Genomic DNA, 18,261 nt, shown 5'->3' on the forward strand with positions numbered 1-18,261 from the left:
GTGAGCTAGCTGACTGACCTGGAAGTCCCTGTCCTCTGCCTTTGGCCCACAGTGGCCCAGGGAACGATCCTCCCCTCTGCTGCGTGGCAGCAAGAGGGAGGGAAGAGGCTCATCTCCAGCTGGCCAGGGAGATAGGTCTTCTTGTGCCCATGAGCCCCTCCCTCCCCACCAGCCTGTCCACAGGGGCTTGAGATCAGCCAGAAAAGTCAGTCAGCTCACTAGAGCCAGGGGACATGAGGTCTCTTTGCCAGACTGAGTTCCGTCCGTCCCTGAGAGCAGCACAGTGCCCAGCCCCACCCCTTGCTCTGTGCCCCCTCCACTGCCGAAGACTTTGACCTTGTATTCCAGTCCTAGCTGGTGGGCCGAGGGCTGAAGTCAACACTCCCCAGAATCAGGAGTATCCCTGCCAGAAACAGGAACGTGCAACCCCACACCGTTCTTCTCCAGGCACCTGGCACAAGTGGTAAGTAGCAGATGTATGCTTGAGCTGGGGCAGGGAACAGAGCAACGTGGTGTCTTCCCGGGTCAACAATTGTGCTTGGGATTGGAGATACAGAAAAGGACAGGCCAGAAGACATCCTTCAGAGAGGTGGCACTGTGCCCCATGGAGTCAGATGGGAAGGGCAGGTTAAGAATGTCACCTCTCCAAGTCTCAGTTTCCTCCACACTCTCGGTCACAGATGTGTTTGTTTGCTTCTCAAGACAGGGTTTCTCTGTGTAGCCCTGGTTGTCCTGGAATTCACTTTGTAGACCAGGCTGGCCTTGAACTCAGAGATCTGCCTGCCTCTGCCTCCCGGGTGCTGGGATTAAAGGTGTGCACCACACTGCCTGGCTTGGAACACAGACCCTTTGAACAAAGTTCTTTATTATATTATTAATTCATTGATTTGGTATGGGAGAACTCACATATGCCACTCTCTGCATAGGGAGGCCAAAAGAAAACTCTGGGACTAACTTCTCTCCTTCCACCGTGTGGGTCTAAGGAATGAAACAGGTTGTCAGGCTTAATGGCAGGCGCCTTCACCAACTGAGCGAACCATCATGAAGTCTCTGGGATGTGGCACCTTGACTTGTCTTACAGGGTGAATTCAAGACTTAGAAGAGGGATGGATATAAAATTTCTGGTGCTAAACTGTGTCCAAAAAACATACCCTAAAGGGTCTTTATCATTACACCGGGGAGGGGATTTGATTCTCAATAACTTGTTCCAGTTTAAAGAAGAACTGGAAATATCAACTGCACAAGGTATAGCCCAGTAGAGCTGGCTTTTCGGTTTTATTGACCTTTCATGTTATAACAACCAGAGACACAAGCTGCTTCCTCCCATTGCTTACTAGGGGACAAAGGTTATATAAGCAGAGCCGCAGAGGGAAAAGTCAAGGCCGGCTAATCGCTACCTGCTTAAATATTTCTAGAGTGCAGTGAGATACACACAGGCCGAACTGGATGAGGTCTGAGCACATCCCACACAGGCGGTGGGTGTGGCTGTCAGCTGTGCCTCCTCTGCTTCAACTTCTGTCCAGGTTTAGGATGGCAATAGAGGCAATGGCCTCCAGCAGCTAGCTACCCTAAGAATGAAGATTTGTGCTGTCTGCATTGTGCCTTGTGTCTTATTGATGGTGGGACCCAAGTAGGCTCTCCTGTGCTGTGCCTATGTTGACTGTAATCTCTCTGTCTCTCTGCCTCTCTCTCTGTCTCTGTGTGTGTCTCTCTCTGTCTTTATCTGCCTCTCTGTCTCTGTCTGTCTCTGTCTCTCAACCCCTCTGTCTGTCTCTGTTTCTCTCTCTCTCTCTCTGATAAATGCAATAACTCCACTGGTTCATTGTTGAAAATACACACCCAAGCATCCTTGATTGTAGTAATTGGCCATAAAGCAGGAGAATGGCATCACTAGAATAAAAATGTCTGCGACCACAAGGAAACGGTTACGATAGCAGAGCCAAGCACTTGCAGCCCAGACGTTCATCACTGCATGTGTGGATGGTCTTGTCTGAGGCTGGTCCTGCTTCTAATGCGGACCGAGTGCCTTCAATGACAGCTACCTGTGTCAGCGTCAGATGTGATTCATTGATAGCACACGCTTTCCTCTTCCGAGCAGGTTGGGAACTGTTCAGCCTTATCCAGTCAGGTCCAGTGACTTGGCCAGGCTCCCACAATCAGTGCGTGTCAGAGCTGAGCCGAGCTGAGCATGTCTGCCTTGCTAATCCAGCAGACTGTGAGCTTCTATGTACTGCTAGCTGTGTGCTGAGAGCTGTGTACTGTGTAGTATGTGTTGTGTACTGTGTGCTGTATGCGGTGTACTGAGTACTGAGTACTGGGTACTGTATACTGAGTGCTGTGTCCTAGGTACTGAGTACTGTGTGCTGTGTACTGTGCTCTGAGTACTGTATACTAAATACTGTGTACTGTGTACTGCATGCCGTGTGCTGAGTACCTTGTGCTGTGTACTGAGTACTGTGCACTGTGTACTGGGTATTGGTACTGAATACTAGGTACTGCATCCTGAAAGCCTCCAGGCACCATAACAGGAACCACTGAAGAGCCTGGCACTGACTCCTCAAGACAACTGATGAGACTGAGTCACTCCCGTTTTACTAATGAAGTGGTCTTGTCCCCGGGGGTGGATGTGCAGGTGGGGGATGGGAGGTTCTGCTCCCTAAGCCACCAGCACCCAAGTGCAGACTTGAGGCTGCCACCCTCTGTTAGACAACTCAGTCCTCCATTTGGCATCAGAAACCCCAGCAGAGCCCAGCCTTTGTGGCCTGTAGCCATCCCCCCTTTGCAAAACTAGGCCGTATTGAGAATGTTCCGCTGTCCAGGGCCCCAGGCCCGTGTTGCCAAGAGCTGGGGTCTGTGGGAGGCCAGCTGAGTGCAGAGGAGGCGAAGCTGAGCTTGGCCCTTCCGGACACACACAATCCCCTTGTTCTGCCTCACAGGAGCTGGCTGAATGGCGCAAGGTCAAAAGCTGCTAGCATCTGAAGGTGCAGACAGCTCAGTATCCCAAGGCAGGCAGGCCTACCTCTCTGCCAGAAGAGCAAACTCTGAGGGCAAACCCTGCATCGGACATGCACAAAGCTGCATCGGCTAGCTGGCAGCCTGGCCTGCAGTGGGGGTGCAGCAAATGTGTGCTGTGTTTACCTGGTGGCGCTGTGTGTGAGGTGCTCCACCCTTCTGAGCCTCAGTTTTCTTATCTGTAGAGTGGGATTGAAAACAGCAGCCCTGATCACAGACGGACTCAGGAGACTTAGGTATGAGGGTGTATGGAGCTGTAGTTCTGGGGCAGGAGCACAGTAGGGGCTCCCTGAAGGTGGGAGTTGTTTTGCCATTGTTGTCACCCCTGTCCACCCCTAAGGTGTGTTTTACTAGGCTGTAACTTAGTAGCTTGCCCAGGGTTGACAGATAGCAGGGTTAAGCTCTACCATTTGAAGCCAGTACTCCTGACCACTGGACTACCCTGTATACCTACCGGTGGCTGAAACTGAACTTGGTGTGGTACTCAGGGAGCCACCTTGATTATCAGCTGGGTGACTTTTTTTAATTAATTAATTTTTATTTGATGTACATGGATGTTTTGTCTGCATGTGTGTCTGTATGAAGATGTCGGATCCCTGGGTCAGGTGGTACTGGGGTAAGCTGCCATGTGGGTACTGGGAATTGATTGAACCCAGTAATTCTGGAAGAGTAGCCAGTGCTCTTAATGGCTGAGCCCTCTCTCTAGGCCCTCAGCTGAGTGACTTAAGGCCTCTGCACACCTCAATGCTTCTACTTGCAAAATGGGAACATTGAGGATGGAAAGGCAGCCAAGAGTTAAAAGCATGCACTGTTCTTCCAGAGGACCCAAGTTCAGGTTAGGGGGCACACAACCACCAGTAACCCCAGCTCCAGGGAATCTGATGCCCTCTTCTTGCCTCCACTGTCACCTTGCACTCAGGGGCACACACACACACACACACACACACACACACACACACATAAACCTTTTTTAAAAAAATCGGGAGACTACCTCTTGCATTCTAGAATCTTGGACTCTTGGTCGTCACCAATGGAAGGGGCTCAGGAGTGAGTCTGGTGCTTTCCAAGCCATCAGGAGCCCACACTGATGGTGGTGATGACGGGTTCTCTCAACCCACTCTCTCCTCCTGCAGGCTGGTGAGATGCGTGTGGTCGTGATTGGAGCGGGAGTCATCGGACTGTCCACTGCCCTCTGCATTCATGAGCGTTTCAGCCCTGTGCAGCCACTGCACATGAAGATCTACGCAGACCGCTTTACCCCATTCACCACTAGTGACGTGGCTGCGGGCTTTTGGCAGCCCTATCTCTCAGACCCCAGGAACCCTCAGGAAGTGTGAGTTGGGGGTCCCATGTCGTGGTCTGGGGGTCCATGAAGCTGAGCTCCCCAGAGGGAGGATTTATCACAGACCTCATCACCAAGGACAAGACTCTTGTGGAAGCTTTGACCTGGCAACACGTGTCCCAGGGCATGCGGGTACAGGGGAGTGGGTTATAAGCTTGAGGTCAACAAGCGTGATACAACAAGACTTAGATTAAAACCTGAACAACCAGGCAAGTGCACCTACCTGTCAGCCTGTCACCCAGGAAGCAGAGGAAGAAGAACCACTGCAAGCTGGAGACTAGCCTGGTCTAAAGTTCTGGGCTAGCCACGAGTACATAAAGAGACTCTGTATTTTAAGAAAGTAAATAAATAAGTTAGGAAGAATCAAATAATAAGAAATAACGAGCTAGGCAGCAGACATAGCTGGGGTTCCTGATCCTACAAAAGACATCCTGGGCATTGTTGATCCCATCTAGCAAGAATCAACCACTACCACAGATTTGGAGCCAAACCTGAAGCAAGCATTTTGTTTTGTTTTTTTATTTGTTTGTTGTTTTTGAGATAGAGTTTCTCTGTGTAACAAGCCTGGCTGCCCTGGAGCTCACCCTGTAGACCAGGTTGGCCTCGAACTCACTGAGATCTACCTGCTTCTGCCTCCCAAGTGCTGGGATTAGAGGTGTGCACTGCCACCGCTGCCACCACCACCCAGCAGAACCAAGCATTATTAGATACTGGCCAGGATGATGGACACTGGCCATGTCCACACCTGGGATTCCCAGAGAATTTCCCCAGATACCCTGATGTACTTCCTGCCTTCGTGTGATCAAGTTGGGGCAACCAACCTTGCTTACAGACGTGAAAACACATGGGTTGTTCATCTTCCACGGACAAAAATAAAAGTTATCTGTCCTTAGGCAAGTGGGGCTTACAGGTTAGAAGCATTTCTGCTTTATAGATCTCTTAAGCACCGTAATTTAGACTTAAAGCATAAATCAGCTCTCAAAGGCATCACCGCAGGTCTGTCTCTGAAATTGGAGCCAAGAGTGGCTGGCTAGGGAGAAGACTCAGAAGGCAAAACTTTTGTCACTCAAGTCTAACCATCCGGGCCCTGAACCCCAGAACCCACTTTCAAGCTGAATCTAGTTACTCACATCAATGATCCCAGGCTGACCTGGTTGGGGAGACTCCAGGAGGACACCAGAAAATCACCCAAAACTCCCAGCCCAGCTATACCAGAGCACATAGCAGCAAACAAGGGGGAAGATGAGGGCAGCACCCAAAGCTGCTCTCTGAGCTTTCCGTGAGGGCCACAGCAGGTGCGTGTGAGTATGCACACACCGGAAATAAATACATACATACATACATACATACATACATACATAGCACTAGTGATCGTCAAAGGTCCATTCTGTGCACTGGGACATTTGCTGTTCTTCCTTAAGCTGGGTGGCTCTCAATGCCACAGCATTGATGCATCCAGAGAGCTTCAAATGCGGAGGATCCAGGAAGCTGACTGAAGAAGATACGGAAGGTTATGATGTGTGCTTAGCAGCTGACAGGTGTCAACAGTGAACCCCCAGTGGATGACATCATGGAGACCCTAATGCTCACTCCTGTCAAGAAACTCTGAAGCCGTGTGTCTATCAATGGTATTGCTTCTAGCTTGTGCTCTTCCTCCTCAAACACAGTTCCCAAGGTCAATTACAAAGTTGCTTCCAATGTTTCTTTCTTTTTTTTTGAGACAGGGCTCATCATGTAGCTCTGGAACTCACTAAGTAGATCAGGCTAGCCTGGAACTCACAGAGATCTGCCTGCCTCTACCTCCTGCTAGGGTTTTAAAAGTGTGTGTTCCTACACATGGCCTTGATGTTAGCTTCTTGAGGACCAATAAATATGGAGAGAACTAAGGACCCATCACAGAGGCTTTGGCCAGCACAGAATTGAATGGCCCTGCCTGACTGGAATAGAGCCTAGGAGCTGTGTGCCTGAAGACAGCAAACCCGTGTCCACCCCGCCATGCCCACAGTGGGGGCTCGGCTCCAGACTGCACCCCGCCATGCCCACAGTGGGGGCTCGGCTCCAGACTGCACCCCACCATGCCCACAGTGGGGGCTCTGCTCCAGACTGCACCCCACCATGCCCACAGTGGGGGCTCTGCTCCAGACTGCACCCCACCATGCCCACAGTGGGGGCTCTGCTCCAGACTGCACCCCACCATGCCCACAGTGGGGGCTCGGCTCCAGACTGCACCCCACCATGCTCACAGTGGGGGCTCGGCTCCAGACTGCACCCCACCATGCCCACAGTGGGGGCTCGGCTCCAGACTGCACAGTTCTCAAAGCCTTCCCAGTGTGAGTGTGCTCCTCAGGGGTGCACTTTAGAGATTCTTTTCTTCCTGATTTTCCATCTGGGAAGCCAGGTGTGGGAGCACTATTTGGAGCACTAAAGGAGTGAGCCCCATGGATGACTGGGTTTTGCACACATTCCTGCCAGCCTCACCACAATGCTGACCTGAACAGTTCTGCCCAGGGCATTGAGTGATCAAAACCCTGGTGCCATTTTTGTTAGGAAAGAGACCAATATTCCAGGTGAAGTGTCTGGCCAAGGCAAGCCTTATCTTGATTAAGAGTGTGTACTCAGAAGACCAAACACACAGAGACAGGAAGTGCATTCAATTTTCATTCTAACTCAAATGGTGAATATGTCTTTTCCCAACTGACTAGGGTCCAATGTCTCATTCTTCTTTCTTTTTTCTTCTCTTCTTTTCGTGTGTGTGTGTGTGTGTGTGTATGTGTATGTGTGTGTGTGTGTGTGTGTGTGTTGTTTTTGTTTTTGAGAAAGGGTTTCTCTGTGTAGCCCTGGCTGTCCTGGAACTCACTCTGTAGGCCAGGCTGGCCTCGAAGTCAGAGATCCACCTGCCTCTGCCTCCCGAATGCTGGGATTCAATTGGGTAGTCTAAAATTGGTGCACAGGAAACAAAGGGGGAAGGGGAGAGGGGTTTCAGCTCCAACTCGTCAAATTTCTTCAAGGTCTTACAAGGTGGGAGCTAAACAGATTTTAATTCCTTGACCCAAACTCAGGTTTTTATAGCAGTTGGTAGAAGAGACTCACATGTGGTAATTCTTACACTTCCAGGGAGTGGAATCAGCAAACCTTCGACTACCTGCTGAGCCATATCCATTCTCCAAATGCTGAAAAAATGGGCTTGTCCCTAATCTCAGGCTACAATCTCTTCAAAGAAGAAGTTCCGGTGAGCCAAGTGTCCTTGACCTTGAGGGTGATAAGCTACCGTGCAGAGAAACTGTAGAGTTAGGCCACTGTAGGTAGAAAGAAAGGTTTATGGGGGGGGGGGGGGCAAATTGCCCAGGCTACCTCTTGGAAATATCAGGGAGATAGAGAGAAGAGCAAAATGGGAGAAAAGCAAACAGATTCTATGTCAGCGGGGTAGGGGTCTGGCTGATACAGGATGTAGGATTGCCCTTGTCCGAGGTAGCTGACTTTTGAGGGGGAGTTTAGGGAAGGTTCCAGGAGGATTAGGGTGTTCCCTATTCTGCTTTTCTAATGAACAGTAACCCACCTTTAGGCTTGTTTACCCAGTAACAATCCATCTTCTTACCCCACCAAAGTCCTCTGTTTAGGACAATGTCACCAACACTGCCATTTGGGTGGATGGGTAGGTGGGTGAGTGGGAGATTTGGTGTCCTAATGGGGACAGATGGGGCTGGGACCTTGAGATGGGAGAGTATTCAGAGGTCACAGACTCAGGTTAAAATTAGATTTATTTTTTATTTACTTATTTTAGTGGGGTTGAGGATCAGCATTTTGGCATCCTAGGCAAATATCACTGAACTACACTCCAGCCTCAGGTCCACTAAGACCGTTTCTCTCTCCTGGACTTTGCTCCACCGTTTACTCTGATGCTAAGTGGAGTGAGAGGCATAGACTTGAGCCTAACTGTGTGAGTTCAAACCTTGGCTCTACCTTTTAGCTATGCGACTTCAGACAAGTTACTTGACCTCTCTAGGGTCATTTAGCCTGTCCGTAAGGGTTGCACAGTGTCCACCTCAGTGGCTGGTTGTAAAGATCAAACCACTGAGCCAGATAAATAAATGCCGCCTAATAGGTTTTCTGTAACTCGATAATAGGTTTTGCCCCCAAAACAGTAAACCAGATCAAGGCAAACTGAAAAAGCAAAAGAGCAGGTATATTTGAGCAAAGCAACTCCTGGTGAGTCCTCCAGCCCAAGATACAGGGGCCAGTGAAGTCACATGGCCAAACTATAACAGGAAGCATATATACCCTGTAGGCAAGAGATGATGACTTGTCCTCCATAAGCTGGGTTTGTGCCCAAGTATGGTCAAAGCTGACTGCTTTAGACAGGGTCTTGGGCTATTGGCAGGAGATGCAGCCACCAAGAATGCAGAACTGGGCTTTTTGTTGCCTTTTCTTTGTTGGAGATTCTCTGATAGGGTGGGGTTTGGAGAGAGAGGAATAGGGCTTTCCAGATCAAGCAGAAGTGAGTTGGGGGGGGTTCCAGCCAAACACTGCTGACTATCTGTCACCCAGCAAGCATTCCGTGAGTTCCTGTTATCCTATCTCTGTGAGCCCATCTCTGCTTCCTCCTCAGGACCCTTTCTGGAGGAACACAGTTCTGGGATTTCGGAAGCTGACCCCCAGAGAGATGGACATATTCCCTGATTATGGGTAAGATCTCTGTCATGGGCAGAGACACTGGAGCAGGACAGTTGAGGCAGGACTGTCTAGAGGGTAGTCAAGAACGGAAGCAGCAGTTTGCTATCCCCTCTCAGTCCTAGAGTCGCTGGTACCTTGTCCTTCTGATGTCCAGCCCCTTAATGGGCTCCAGGTGCACTGGGCTTTGGGCCGAAATATCCATCAATTTTGTATCCATGTGATGAAATACTAGACACAAGCTACCCACGAAAAAGGCGTATTTTAGTTCACGAGGGTGCTTGTCACCGCTGCTTCCATCACAACCCAAGAAGCAAAGAGAGGGCATGATGGGGACCCACAGTGGCCTTTGAAGGAAGCGCATGGTGGTTTGTGGATCCTCCCTCACCCTGACCTTCTAATCCCATCACCTCTCACTGCTGTCACCTCAGAGACCAAGCCTGCACACGTGGCCTTTGAGGGGCGCTCCACATTTAAACCACAGCACTCCACGTTGTCAAACCACTCTCTCAAGTGAGGAAACAGAACCTCAGAGAGGCTAAATGACTTCCCAGGGCCACACAGCCATGTGCCCACACTAGGATTCCAGCTCAGACTGTGAGGTTTCACACTGCCCCCCTCTGGTACTCTCCTCACCCAACCCCATTCCCTATATCCCAGGATGCCATGGTTGGATGGGAAATTGCTCCTTGCATTGAGCTGAACTCCCACTGTCACCCCACAAATGCCACCTGGTGCCTCAGCTCTAGCCACTAGGGACTCACAGGGAGGTACCAAGCCAACCCTCACATCGCAGGTTCTGATCTCCTTCCCAACTCTGATTCTAGCTACGGCTGGTTCAACACAAGCCTGACTTTAGAGGGGAAGAGCTACCTGCCATGGCTGACTGAGAGGTAAGACCGGAAGCTGCTGTTCTCGAGAAGTACAGGTTCCAGGGACCAAGTTGTGGAAGAGTAGTCAATGCTGACCAATGCTGAGGAAAATCCCAGGGTGCCGTGTAGGAGCTGTCCCTGGTCCTGATCACCACCGTGGGCTGAGGCAAAGGTTCTGAACCCCACAAAGCATCAAGCCATCTGGGCAGATTTCTTTTTCTTTTTCCTCTCTCTCTCTCTCTCTCTCTCTCTCTCTCTCTCTCTCTCTCTCTCTCTCTCTCTCTCTCTCTCTCTCTCTCTCTCTCCCTCCCTCCCTCCCTCCCTCCCTCCCCTCCCTCCCTTTCTCTCTCTCTCTCTCCCCCCTCTCTTCCTCTCCCCCCCCTCTGGTTTTTCAAGACAAGGTTTCTCTGTGTAACAGCTCTGCTATCCTGGAACTCGCTCTGTAGGGCCTCAAACTCACAGAGATCTGCCTGCATCTGCCTCCCGAGTGCTGGGATTAAAGGTATGAGTTACCACCGCCTGGCTAGGGCAGATTTTCAACGTCACTCAAGCCTTCATGTTCATGTAGTAGTTTAAAATGTATTTAAATGTTTTTCTAGATATATTTACATCATTTGCATAAATGATCTTTAAAAAATGTCTCTCCCTTTGGTCAGTCAAGAATGAAAGAACCAGTTTGCCATCCCCTCTCAGTCCTAGAGCCCCTGGCACCCTGTCCATGAAAAAGCATAGCCCAGCACAGGTGAAAGCTGCAACCCTGGAGCTTTCGGCCCATCTCAGAGGCAGCTGCATGGAGAATCTCCCCTGGGCTTCTCAGCTGGCCTCCCTTAGCCGGTCATTGCTTGTGTAACTTTGGGGGAGGGACCTCGTGAATCTTGTGTTTCACCTTCCAAGTCATGTGACATTTGTTGGTTAACTTCGTCAACTTCGTGTGTCTCAGGAGTCTTGCCAGCTCTTGCTAGGAGGGAATGTCACAAATCTGAGGAAATTGCAACACAGCAAACCATGTGGTGACAATAACTACTCTTGTCCTTGTGACATTGTGACACCTGACCAGCCTCTTCCCAGGTGTTTCATCATGAAGAATTTATTTAGTTAGAACTCCTTTTGAGAGAACCCTTTGAACAGTTATGGTTTCTGGCTCTTTTGATGGGGTTTTTTTTTCTTTTTTTCATTCTTTTCTTTTTCATTTTTTTCAAGACAGGGTTTCTCTGTATTGTTTTGGAGGTTGTCCTGGAACTTGCTCTGTAGATGGAACTTGCGCTGTAGACCAGGCTGGCCTCGAACTCACAGAGATCCACCTGCCTCTGCTTCCTGAGTGCTGGGATTAAAGGTTTTGATGTGTTTTCAGTGCTGGGATCAAACCCAGGGCCTCACATAGTCTGGACAAACATGCCACCACTGTGCCCTTCTCTGGACATTCACATTCAAAGATACAGATGGGTGTCCCCAGGTACCCTGTCTCTGGTGTCATGCTCTGACAAAGGTGCATTTGACACTGATCCAACTCTGCCTCTTCTCCCCAGCCCCCTAAAGTTTGTCCCTTTGATATAAAGTGATATGATGGCAGCAGAATGAAATCAGAGAAAGAGGCCTGGGTCTGAGTCCCACTCTCTCGGTGCACAGCTCACTCCGTGACTTTTAGGAAGACCCTTCTCCATCTCTCAGTGAGGGGTCAGGGCCTCCAGGAAGATCTTGTTTACAAAAGAATGCTTTTCAGGCCACTGGTCCAACCCGGTGTCCATGAACTGAATGACTACATGGGGGCATCTCATGGGGCTATGTCCACAGGAATGTCCCCTGTGCTGCCCTCTAGGAGAAGTGAGTTTGGGGCTGTTCTGATGTGTCTTGTCATCCCAGGTTGACAGAGAGGGGAGTGAAGCTCTTCCATCGGAAGGTGGAATCTTTTGAAGAGGTGAGTGGCCGGGGTGTGAGGGGATGGGCGTGGGAGGGAGGGAGGTAAGATGTTTCCTGTTTCTGTGTGGGAGACCCCTTCTTAGACTCAGGGTCCCTGCAGGCCTGCCCTAGGAGGCCGCGGGCATTCTGGGGGAGGAGGTATCTGCCTTGATATTGGTTGTAAGAAGGGAACAATGGGATCACTGGGGTCAGACAGGGCTGTTTCTGTCTGACCCTAGGTGTGTTTTAGAGTCAGCAACACTCTTCCCTAGAGTCAGGTCTACTCCACTCCAAGGTTCAGATCCTCCCATGCCTCCCACTGACATCTGGGTTGACATTTCTGTAATGCCCCGGCACTCAGTGATGAGATCAGGGCCACCACACCCTGCCAGCTCAGCTATGTGACTTCATTTAATCCCAGAGAGCAGAATAACATTCGGCACAGACAAAGCTCATCATATCCACTGAGCTCCTTGAGGTCAGGTCTGGCCCCTGTGGACACTTGGGCTCTGAGGTTGATTCTGACAAAACTCCCCTTCCCTGTGGCTCTAAGACAGAACACACTTAGCAGTTTATGTGTTCATGATGGTCTTGGGGCGGGGGCTTACCAGGGATGGGCTGGAAGCACGGGAGTGCTTACTGTGTCTGAGTTGACAAGTGTTTCAGGCATAAGTTGAGCCAAAGCCAGCATCCTGGCAGAGAGAAGGCAAGATTATGGGCTCTAAAGGTTCTGATGGAGGATGGCTTAATGTGAACGTTTCTTTAAGGTTTTAGGACAGTTCTCCCTCCATAGTACTCTCTATCCAGAAGTCTCTCCTGAGGGTCACACGGGATCCTCACAGTAGCCTGGCAACATTATTGGCTTTGCTAGAAAATGACTGTCAGCTGGGATGCGGTGGTGCATACTTTTAATACCAGCACTTGGGAGGCAGAGGCAGGTAGTGAGTTCAAGGTCAGCTTGGTCTACAGAGCACAGTCAGGGCTACATAGAGAAACCCTGGAGAGAGAGAGAAAGAGGAAGAGAGAGAGAGAGAGAGAGAGAGAGAGAGAGAGAGAGAGAGAGAGAGAGAGAGAGAGAGAAGAAAATTATTATCAAATGAGAGCAGAGAGCATTTGAGCCTCAAGGAGCTAAAAGGAGTCCCTTAGCCAGAGTCCCTGGATCTCCAGCACACCTCACCCCAGTTCCCCAGGAAGCAGACAGCTGTGGTGTGTCACCCCAGTTCTCCAGGAAGCAGACAGCTGTGGCGCATCACCCCAGTTCCCCAGGAAGCAGACAGCTGTGGCGTGTCACCCCAGTTCCCCAGGTGTAAGAGGCTGGAGTGGGCAGAGCACAGCCCAGTCCTCACTCCTTCCCATCCCTTGACTTGTTCTTGCTGCTAGGTGGCAAGAGGAGGCGCGGATGTGATTATCAACTGCACTGGGGTGTGGGCTGGAGCGCTGCAAGCAGACACCTCCCTGCAGCCCGGCCGGGGCCAGATCATTCAGGTGAGACGCTGTGGTCAATGGAAAGCTGACCCTGCCTGCCCCCGCCACTCCAAAGGTGGCGGACGGTTCTGTTGAGTGACTCCAACCTTTGAGGAGGTGACTTACTGAAGACATAAGTACCGACCTACCCCCTGCACCTCAAATGTTCTGATCTGGAATTTCTTCTCCATAGCAAAGTGCATGTGGTTGTTTTCCCCATGAGGGAGCCATAGCACAGGCCTGGGTTATAAAGAAAACGGGGAACCTTTATGAAGTGCTTATCAAGTGCCAGATATGAACTTAAGTATTTACTGAATTGATCATTTAGTCCTTACCACAGCCTTTGAAATGGTCCTGTCATATCACACAACCACTTAACTGAAATACAGAGGTGTCAAGTAACGTGTACAAGAATGCACAACAGAAAATAGTGATTAGAGGCCAGGTTGACTGCTCCATGGGTGTCACCATTGTCCCATGCCTCTCATGATGTATGGGGACATATGTGTACATGCTTGCCTATTTGTGGGCACGCTGATGGGTATGGCCATATGCATGTGTGAATGTGCATCTGTGCATTTACATGTAGGCAGGTATGTGTGTGTGTGTTCCTTGTTCTGGCTGGTGTGTGTGTGTGTTATCTCCTGTGACCTAAGGCTTTTCTATAGACATGTAGTGAGGACCAGGGATACTCCAGGGAGCAAAGGGAGCTGACTGTAAGGTTACCCTCCTGCAGTCTTGGGCCAGGGGGTCATGAGAAGTCTGACCACTGAGGGGAACACACTAAAGGTAATTTCACTGGTCTCCCTCCCTGACAAGATATGTCTGCCTTGAATCAACAGGTGGAGGCCCCTTGGATGAAGCATTTTATCCTCACCCATGACCCACGCCTTGGCATCTACAACTCCCCATACATCATCCCAGGGTAAATCTATGACTCGTGTAAGATCATAGAGGGGACATTTTCATGGCCTCTTAACACTCCATCCACCTGTTTTTATAAATGGGCTTAGGCAATGAAATCCCTGGGATGGTGGGATTCAGCCTTAATTGAGCTTTATCTTGAACATTCCTTTTGGTGGCAGGCATAGTAAAGCCAGGACAAAGATCCTGGATACACAGGCAATGACACCAAAAGTGGTTAGAATGGCAGCAGGGGGAAGAGCAATTTTGTGATGGTGTTGATAATGTTGGCCATGGAGGTGATGGCATTCATGTGGCAGAGCTGAGGGGATGGCAAGACTGTTGGTGTTGAATGACAGTAGCCTGGCTATTGACGGGGAAAGACAGAACTGATTGGGGTGTTGACAGGCATGGGGTGTTAAAGTGGCAGTGTTAAGGAGGTCAGCATCATCGATGGTGCTGATGATGGTGGAGATGACAATGTCATGGTGGTGTTGCTTTGGTGGTATACAAACGGTGATGGAGTTGACGTTGATGACAATGCTGGTCATGTGCTACTGACTTCACAAGACTTCTGGGGATCTGGGCTCAGAGCCTCACTGCTGTGCTACAAATGTTTTATGCGCGCACCTCCCCCACCCAGACATCTCCTTTGTTGATAGAGATGACAGAAGAGTTGGCAATGATGACGCCGGGGATGGGTGGCACAGTGGGTTGATGAGGTCACGATGGCGTGGGCTGTGTTTAGCGGGGATGGTCATGCTGACAAGAACGGATGACTCAGTGGAGATGACAGTGAGGGAGGAGGAGAGGGAGAGATGCCTCCATCTGCCAGGATTCATTTTCTTTAGCCCTCTTCATTCTGATCGAGGTCCAAGACAGTTACTCTCGGAGGTGTCTTCCAGCTGGGGAACTGGAATGAATTAAACAGTGTCCATGACCACAACACCATTTGGAAGAGCTGCTGTAAACTGGAGCCCACCCTGAAGGTGAGGAGTGTCAGTGCCCTAGACCAGGGCAGCCTGGTCCTGACGCAAGGATAGTCTATTGGGATAAGTGGGCAGGTTAGCCCCACAGAGAGACTGGAGAATACAGCAGCATTTGACAGTGTTCAGAGAAGCCCTTGCTATGGGCTAATGACGCATAACTGGCCCTTCATAGGGTGGCGTCTTAGTGTTTCCACAGAGAGCAGGTGTACTTGATGCATATACGCCTCCATTTTCATGTTTGCCTGATCATGTGATGCTGACAAGATAGTCGGGAGGCAGTGTTGGGGTTGGTGGTGACACGGCTGCAGTGTCGGTGATGGTGACACTGTGGACAGCGGCTGGGGTGACTGCGGTCATTGATATGGATGAGCTAATGTGAGGTGGTGGGTGGCAAAGGAGATAGCTCAGGGGATAAAGGGCTTGCAGCATAGCAGTGAGGACCTGAGCCCAGATTCCCAGAACTCATGGGAAGGAGATACAGCCGCACAGGGCTGTAAGCCCTCACTCCTATGGTGATGTGGAAGGTGGAGACCAGAATTCCTCAGGCTTGTAAGCCAGCTGGCCCAGTACATGTAGCAGTGAACAGACCCTGTTTCAAACGAGGTGGAAGGTGATGAGTGACATGTAAGGTTGTCCTCTGACCTCCACTGTGGCATGTATACACCTGCATATCACACACACACACACACACACACACACACACATGCACACACACAGTGTGTGGGGGTAACTGGTAACTTGTGATCAAATAGTGTGCTGACTAATGAAGGGGGTGGCATGAGATTCCGAAAGCTAACTCACAGCTACCTAGAATGTCAACAGAAGAAATGATCTAGGTAAGTTTCCAGCATTTCTCCCCCCAGAATGCAAGAATCGTTGGGGAACTCACTGGCTTCCGGCCGGTCCGGCATCAGGTTCGGCTAGAAAGAGAGCAGCTTCATTTTGGATCTTCGAGTGTTGAGGTGCGTTGGGCCAAGGGAAGTGATGCCTGCCCCAGCTCCAACAATAACCCTGCCATTTCCTAGGAAAAGTCATTGCCTGAGATCAGGTGGTGGCCACCCCCACCCATAAATGGGGACACTGAGACCTGAGGTGGGAAAGGACTGAGTAGAGAGAAATGGGGTTTTATACCAGGTGACAGGACAGACTCGTGACCTTCCTAATCCACCCTGAAGCTCTTCGGATAGGAACAGCTTTCTCTGCCCTCCTGAGAAAACAGGACTGCCATTGGTGGTGATGGCACTTGCTTAAGTTTGACAACTGGTGACAGGCAGGGCTGTGTGTATAACCTGAACTTCACTAGAGACATTTCTAGGATGCTCACTTGGTGACTGTGCCACTATCTTTCTGGAGGAGCTCTTCTTGGGTCACCTCACCAGGGGTGGGAGCTGAGAGCATGGAATCCATTGGTTATTCTGTCCCAAAGGGAAGGAGCTGGGCAAGTGTGGGCTGTACCAAGGTTAGCTTTCTCCTCTTATCTCAGACAGATAGGGGTGTGTGGAGGGGTATGTGTGTGACCATTGTGCATGTGTAGACAGGGGCACAAGTGTAGGTGAGGGTGTACAGATGATTGTGTGTATGAATAATGATCAATGGAACTATGTGGCAGATGTCTCTGCCTTCAAGGTTTCATGGTTCTGCATTTCCTGTACTAGGAGATGAAGCACGAGTCTAGGGTACCACCCTACCCCTCCTCAAATAGTTTCCCTCAAGCTAGTCCCAGGCCCTGCCCAGCATCCTGCCAACACACTGATGGAGCTCATAGCATCTGGTTTAACCAAGTCTTTTCAGAAAGTTCCTAGTCTTCCAGTGTAGCCAAGCTCTCCTGAGTGCCCCCTTGATGTCCCTTCCATACCTGGCCACCATCTCTCTTGCTTCTCCCAGGTCATCCATAACTATGGTCATGGAGGCTACGGGCTCACAATTCACTGGGGTTGTGCAATGGAGGCAGCCAACCTCTTTGGGAAAATTCTAGAAGAAAAGAAGTTGTCCAGGATGCCTGCATCCCACCTCTAAGGACTCTAGTGACCATCACTTGCCCCTTGAGGACATCCCAGTACCCTACAGCCAATTAAGTGATAGTCTCCTTGCTGATTCTTCACTCCCCGCTCCCTGGCTTCCTTGGGCAAAGGTGTGAGGTGAGGAAATCCTGGCACTCTGCTCATCCGTCACGGCCTGGTCCTTCCCACACATCCTATCTGGCTAAGCATCTGTAGGATGGATCCTGGCTGGTCCTAAGCCCATCTATATGAGACAGGCAGCATCTAGGACCATGTAGCAATCCTGTTCTCACAACAGGATGACTGTACTAAAGCTGGTTGTACTGGGTGGCAGGGTCTGGGCTCAGTTCCCTAAGAGGTGGTCCAGAAACTTTTGCTTAGAACTCTGAAGAGTGATTCACAACACACTTGCTGTCTACCAGTAGTGACGGGAGGAGGGGGGACTCCTGCCCTCAGCACTCCATTGGTCAATACTATTAAAACACTCTTGGGATATCCCAACTCTCTTCAGGGTCGATCCTAAGACATGTCTTTCCCTCATTCTCACCACCACGAAGGCCATCTCTGTGGTCTTGAGGAGACTTTATCTAGGTTGTACCTGCATGTGCCAGGGCAGGAGAAGAGGGGAGGGCATAGCTCAGAGCCTTGAGCATAGAAGGTAAGTGCTATACCACAGAGCCAAACCCCGTGCTCTTGAGACCTGAAATCAGAGAGAGAAGTGACCAACCTTGGTACACTGAATATCTTTTTTTTACGTTTGTTAATCTACTGTGTACATGTATGTGGGTGGGAACATCCACGGTCGTGATATGTTGGGATCAGAGGACAACCTGTGGCAGCCTTCTCTCCTTCTACCTGTGGGTTCCAGGGATCAAGCTCAGGGCTTCTGTCTTGGCAGCAAGCGCCTTTACCCACTGAGTCATCTCACCAGCTTACTGAACATATTTTGACATTTTCTGAAATAGAATCTCATGTGGAGAGAAACAGATGACATTTCCACTAATAAACAGACCTTCTGTAACAGGATTGCTTAAAATTAGACCCCAGGCCTCCTGCTCAAAGTCCAGTGGGTTTCTGAGGCAGGAGGCTTTGTGGCAGGCCTTGTACTGCTCAAA

The 18,261-nt window shown here is 50.3% G+C and overlaps 1 protein-coding gene across 1 annotated transcript; it reads left to right on the plus strand.

Annotated features, from left to right (window-relative positions):
• The first annotated feature begins 201 nt into the window (after positions 1 to 201).
• Positions 202 to 18,167, plus strand: Dao (D-amino acid oxidase). The gene is made up of 11 exons (XM_005078932.4): positions 202 to 463; positions 4,146 to 4,345; positions 7,469 to 7,583; positions 8,961 to 9,037; positions 9,850 to 9,915; positions 11,755 to 11,809; positions 13,171 to 13,275; positions 14,097 to 14,179; positions 15,029 to 15,146; positions 16,010 to 16,108; positions 17,031 to 18,167. Exons 2-11 carry the CDS (start codon positions 4,155 to 4,157, stop codon positions 17,160 to 17,162), a joined length of 1,041 nt encoding a protein of 346 aa, XP_005078989.1. The 5' UTR covers positions 202 to 463; positions 4,146 to 4,154; the 3' UTR covers positions 17,163 to 18,167.
• Positions 18,168 to 18,261: the final 94 nt, after the last annotated feature.

The sequence above is a fragment of the Mesocricetus auratus genome, unplaced genomic scaffold, assembly GCF_017639785.1.
Source record: "Mesocricetus auratus isolate SY011 unplaced genomic scaffold, BCM_Maur_2.0 Super-Scaffold_100025, whole genome shotgun sequence".
NCBI lineage: Eukaryota > Metazoa > Chordata > Mammalia > Rodentia > Cricetidae > Mesocricetus > Mesocricetus auratus.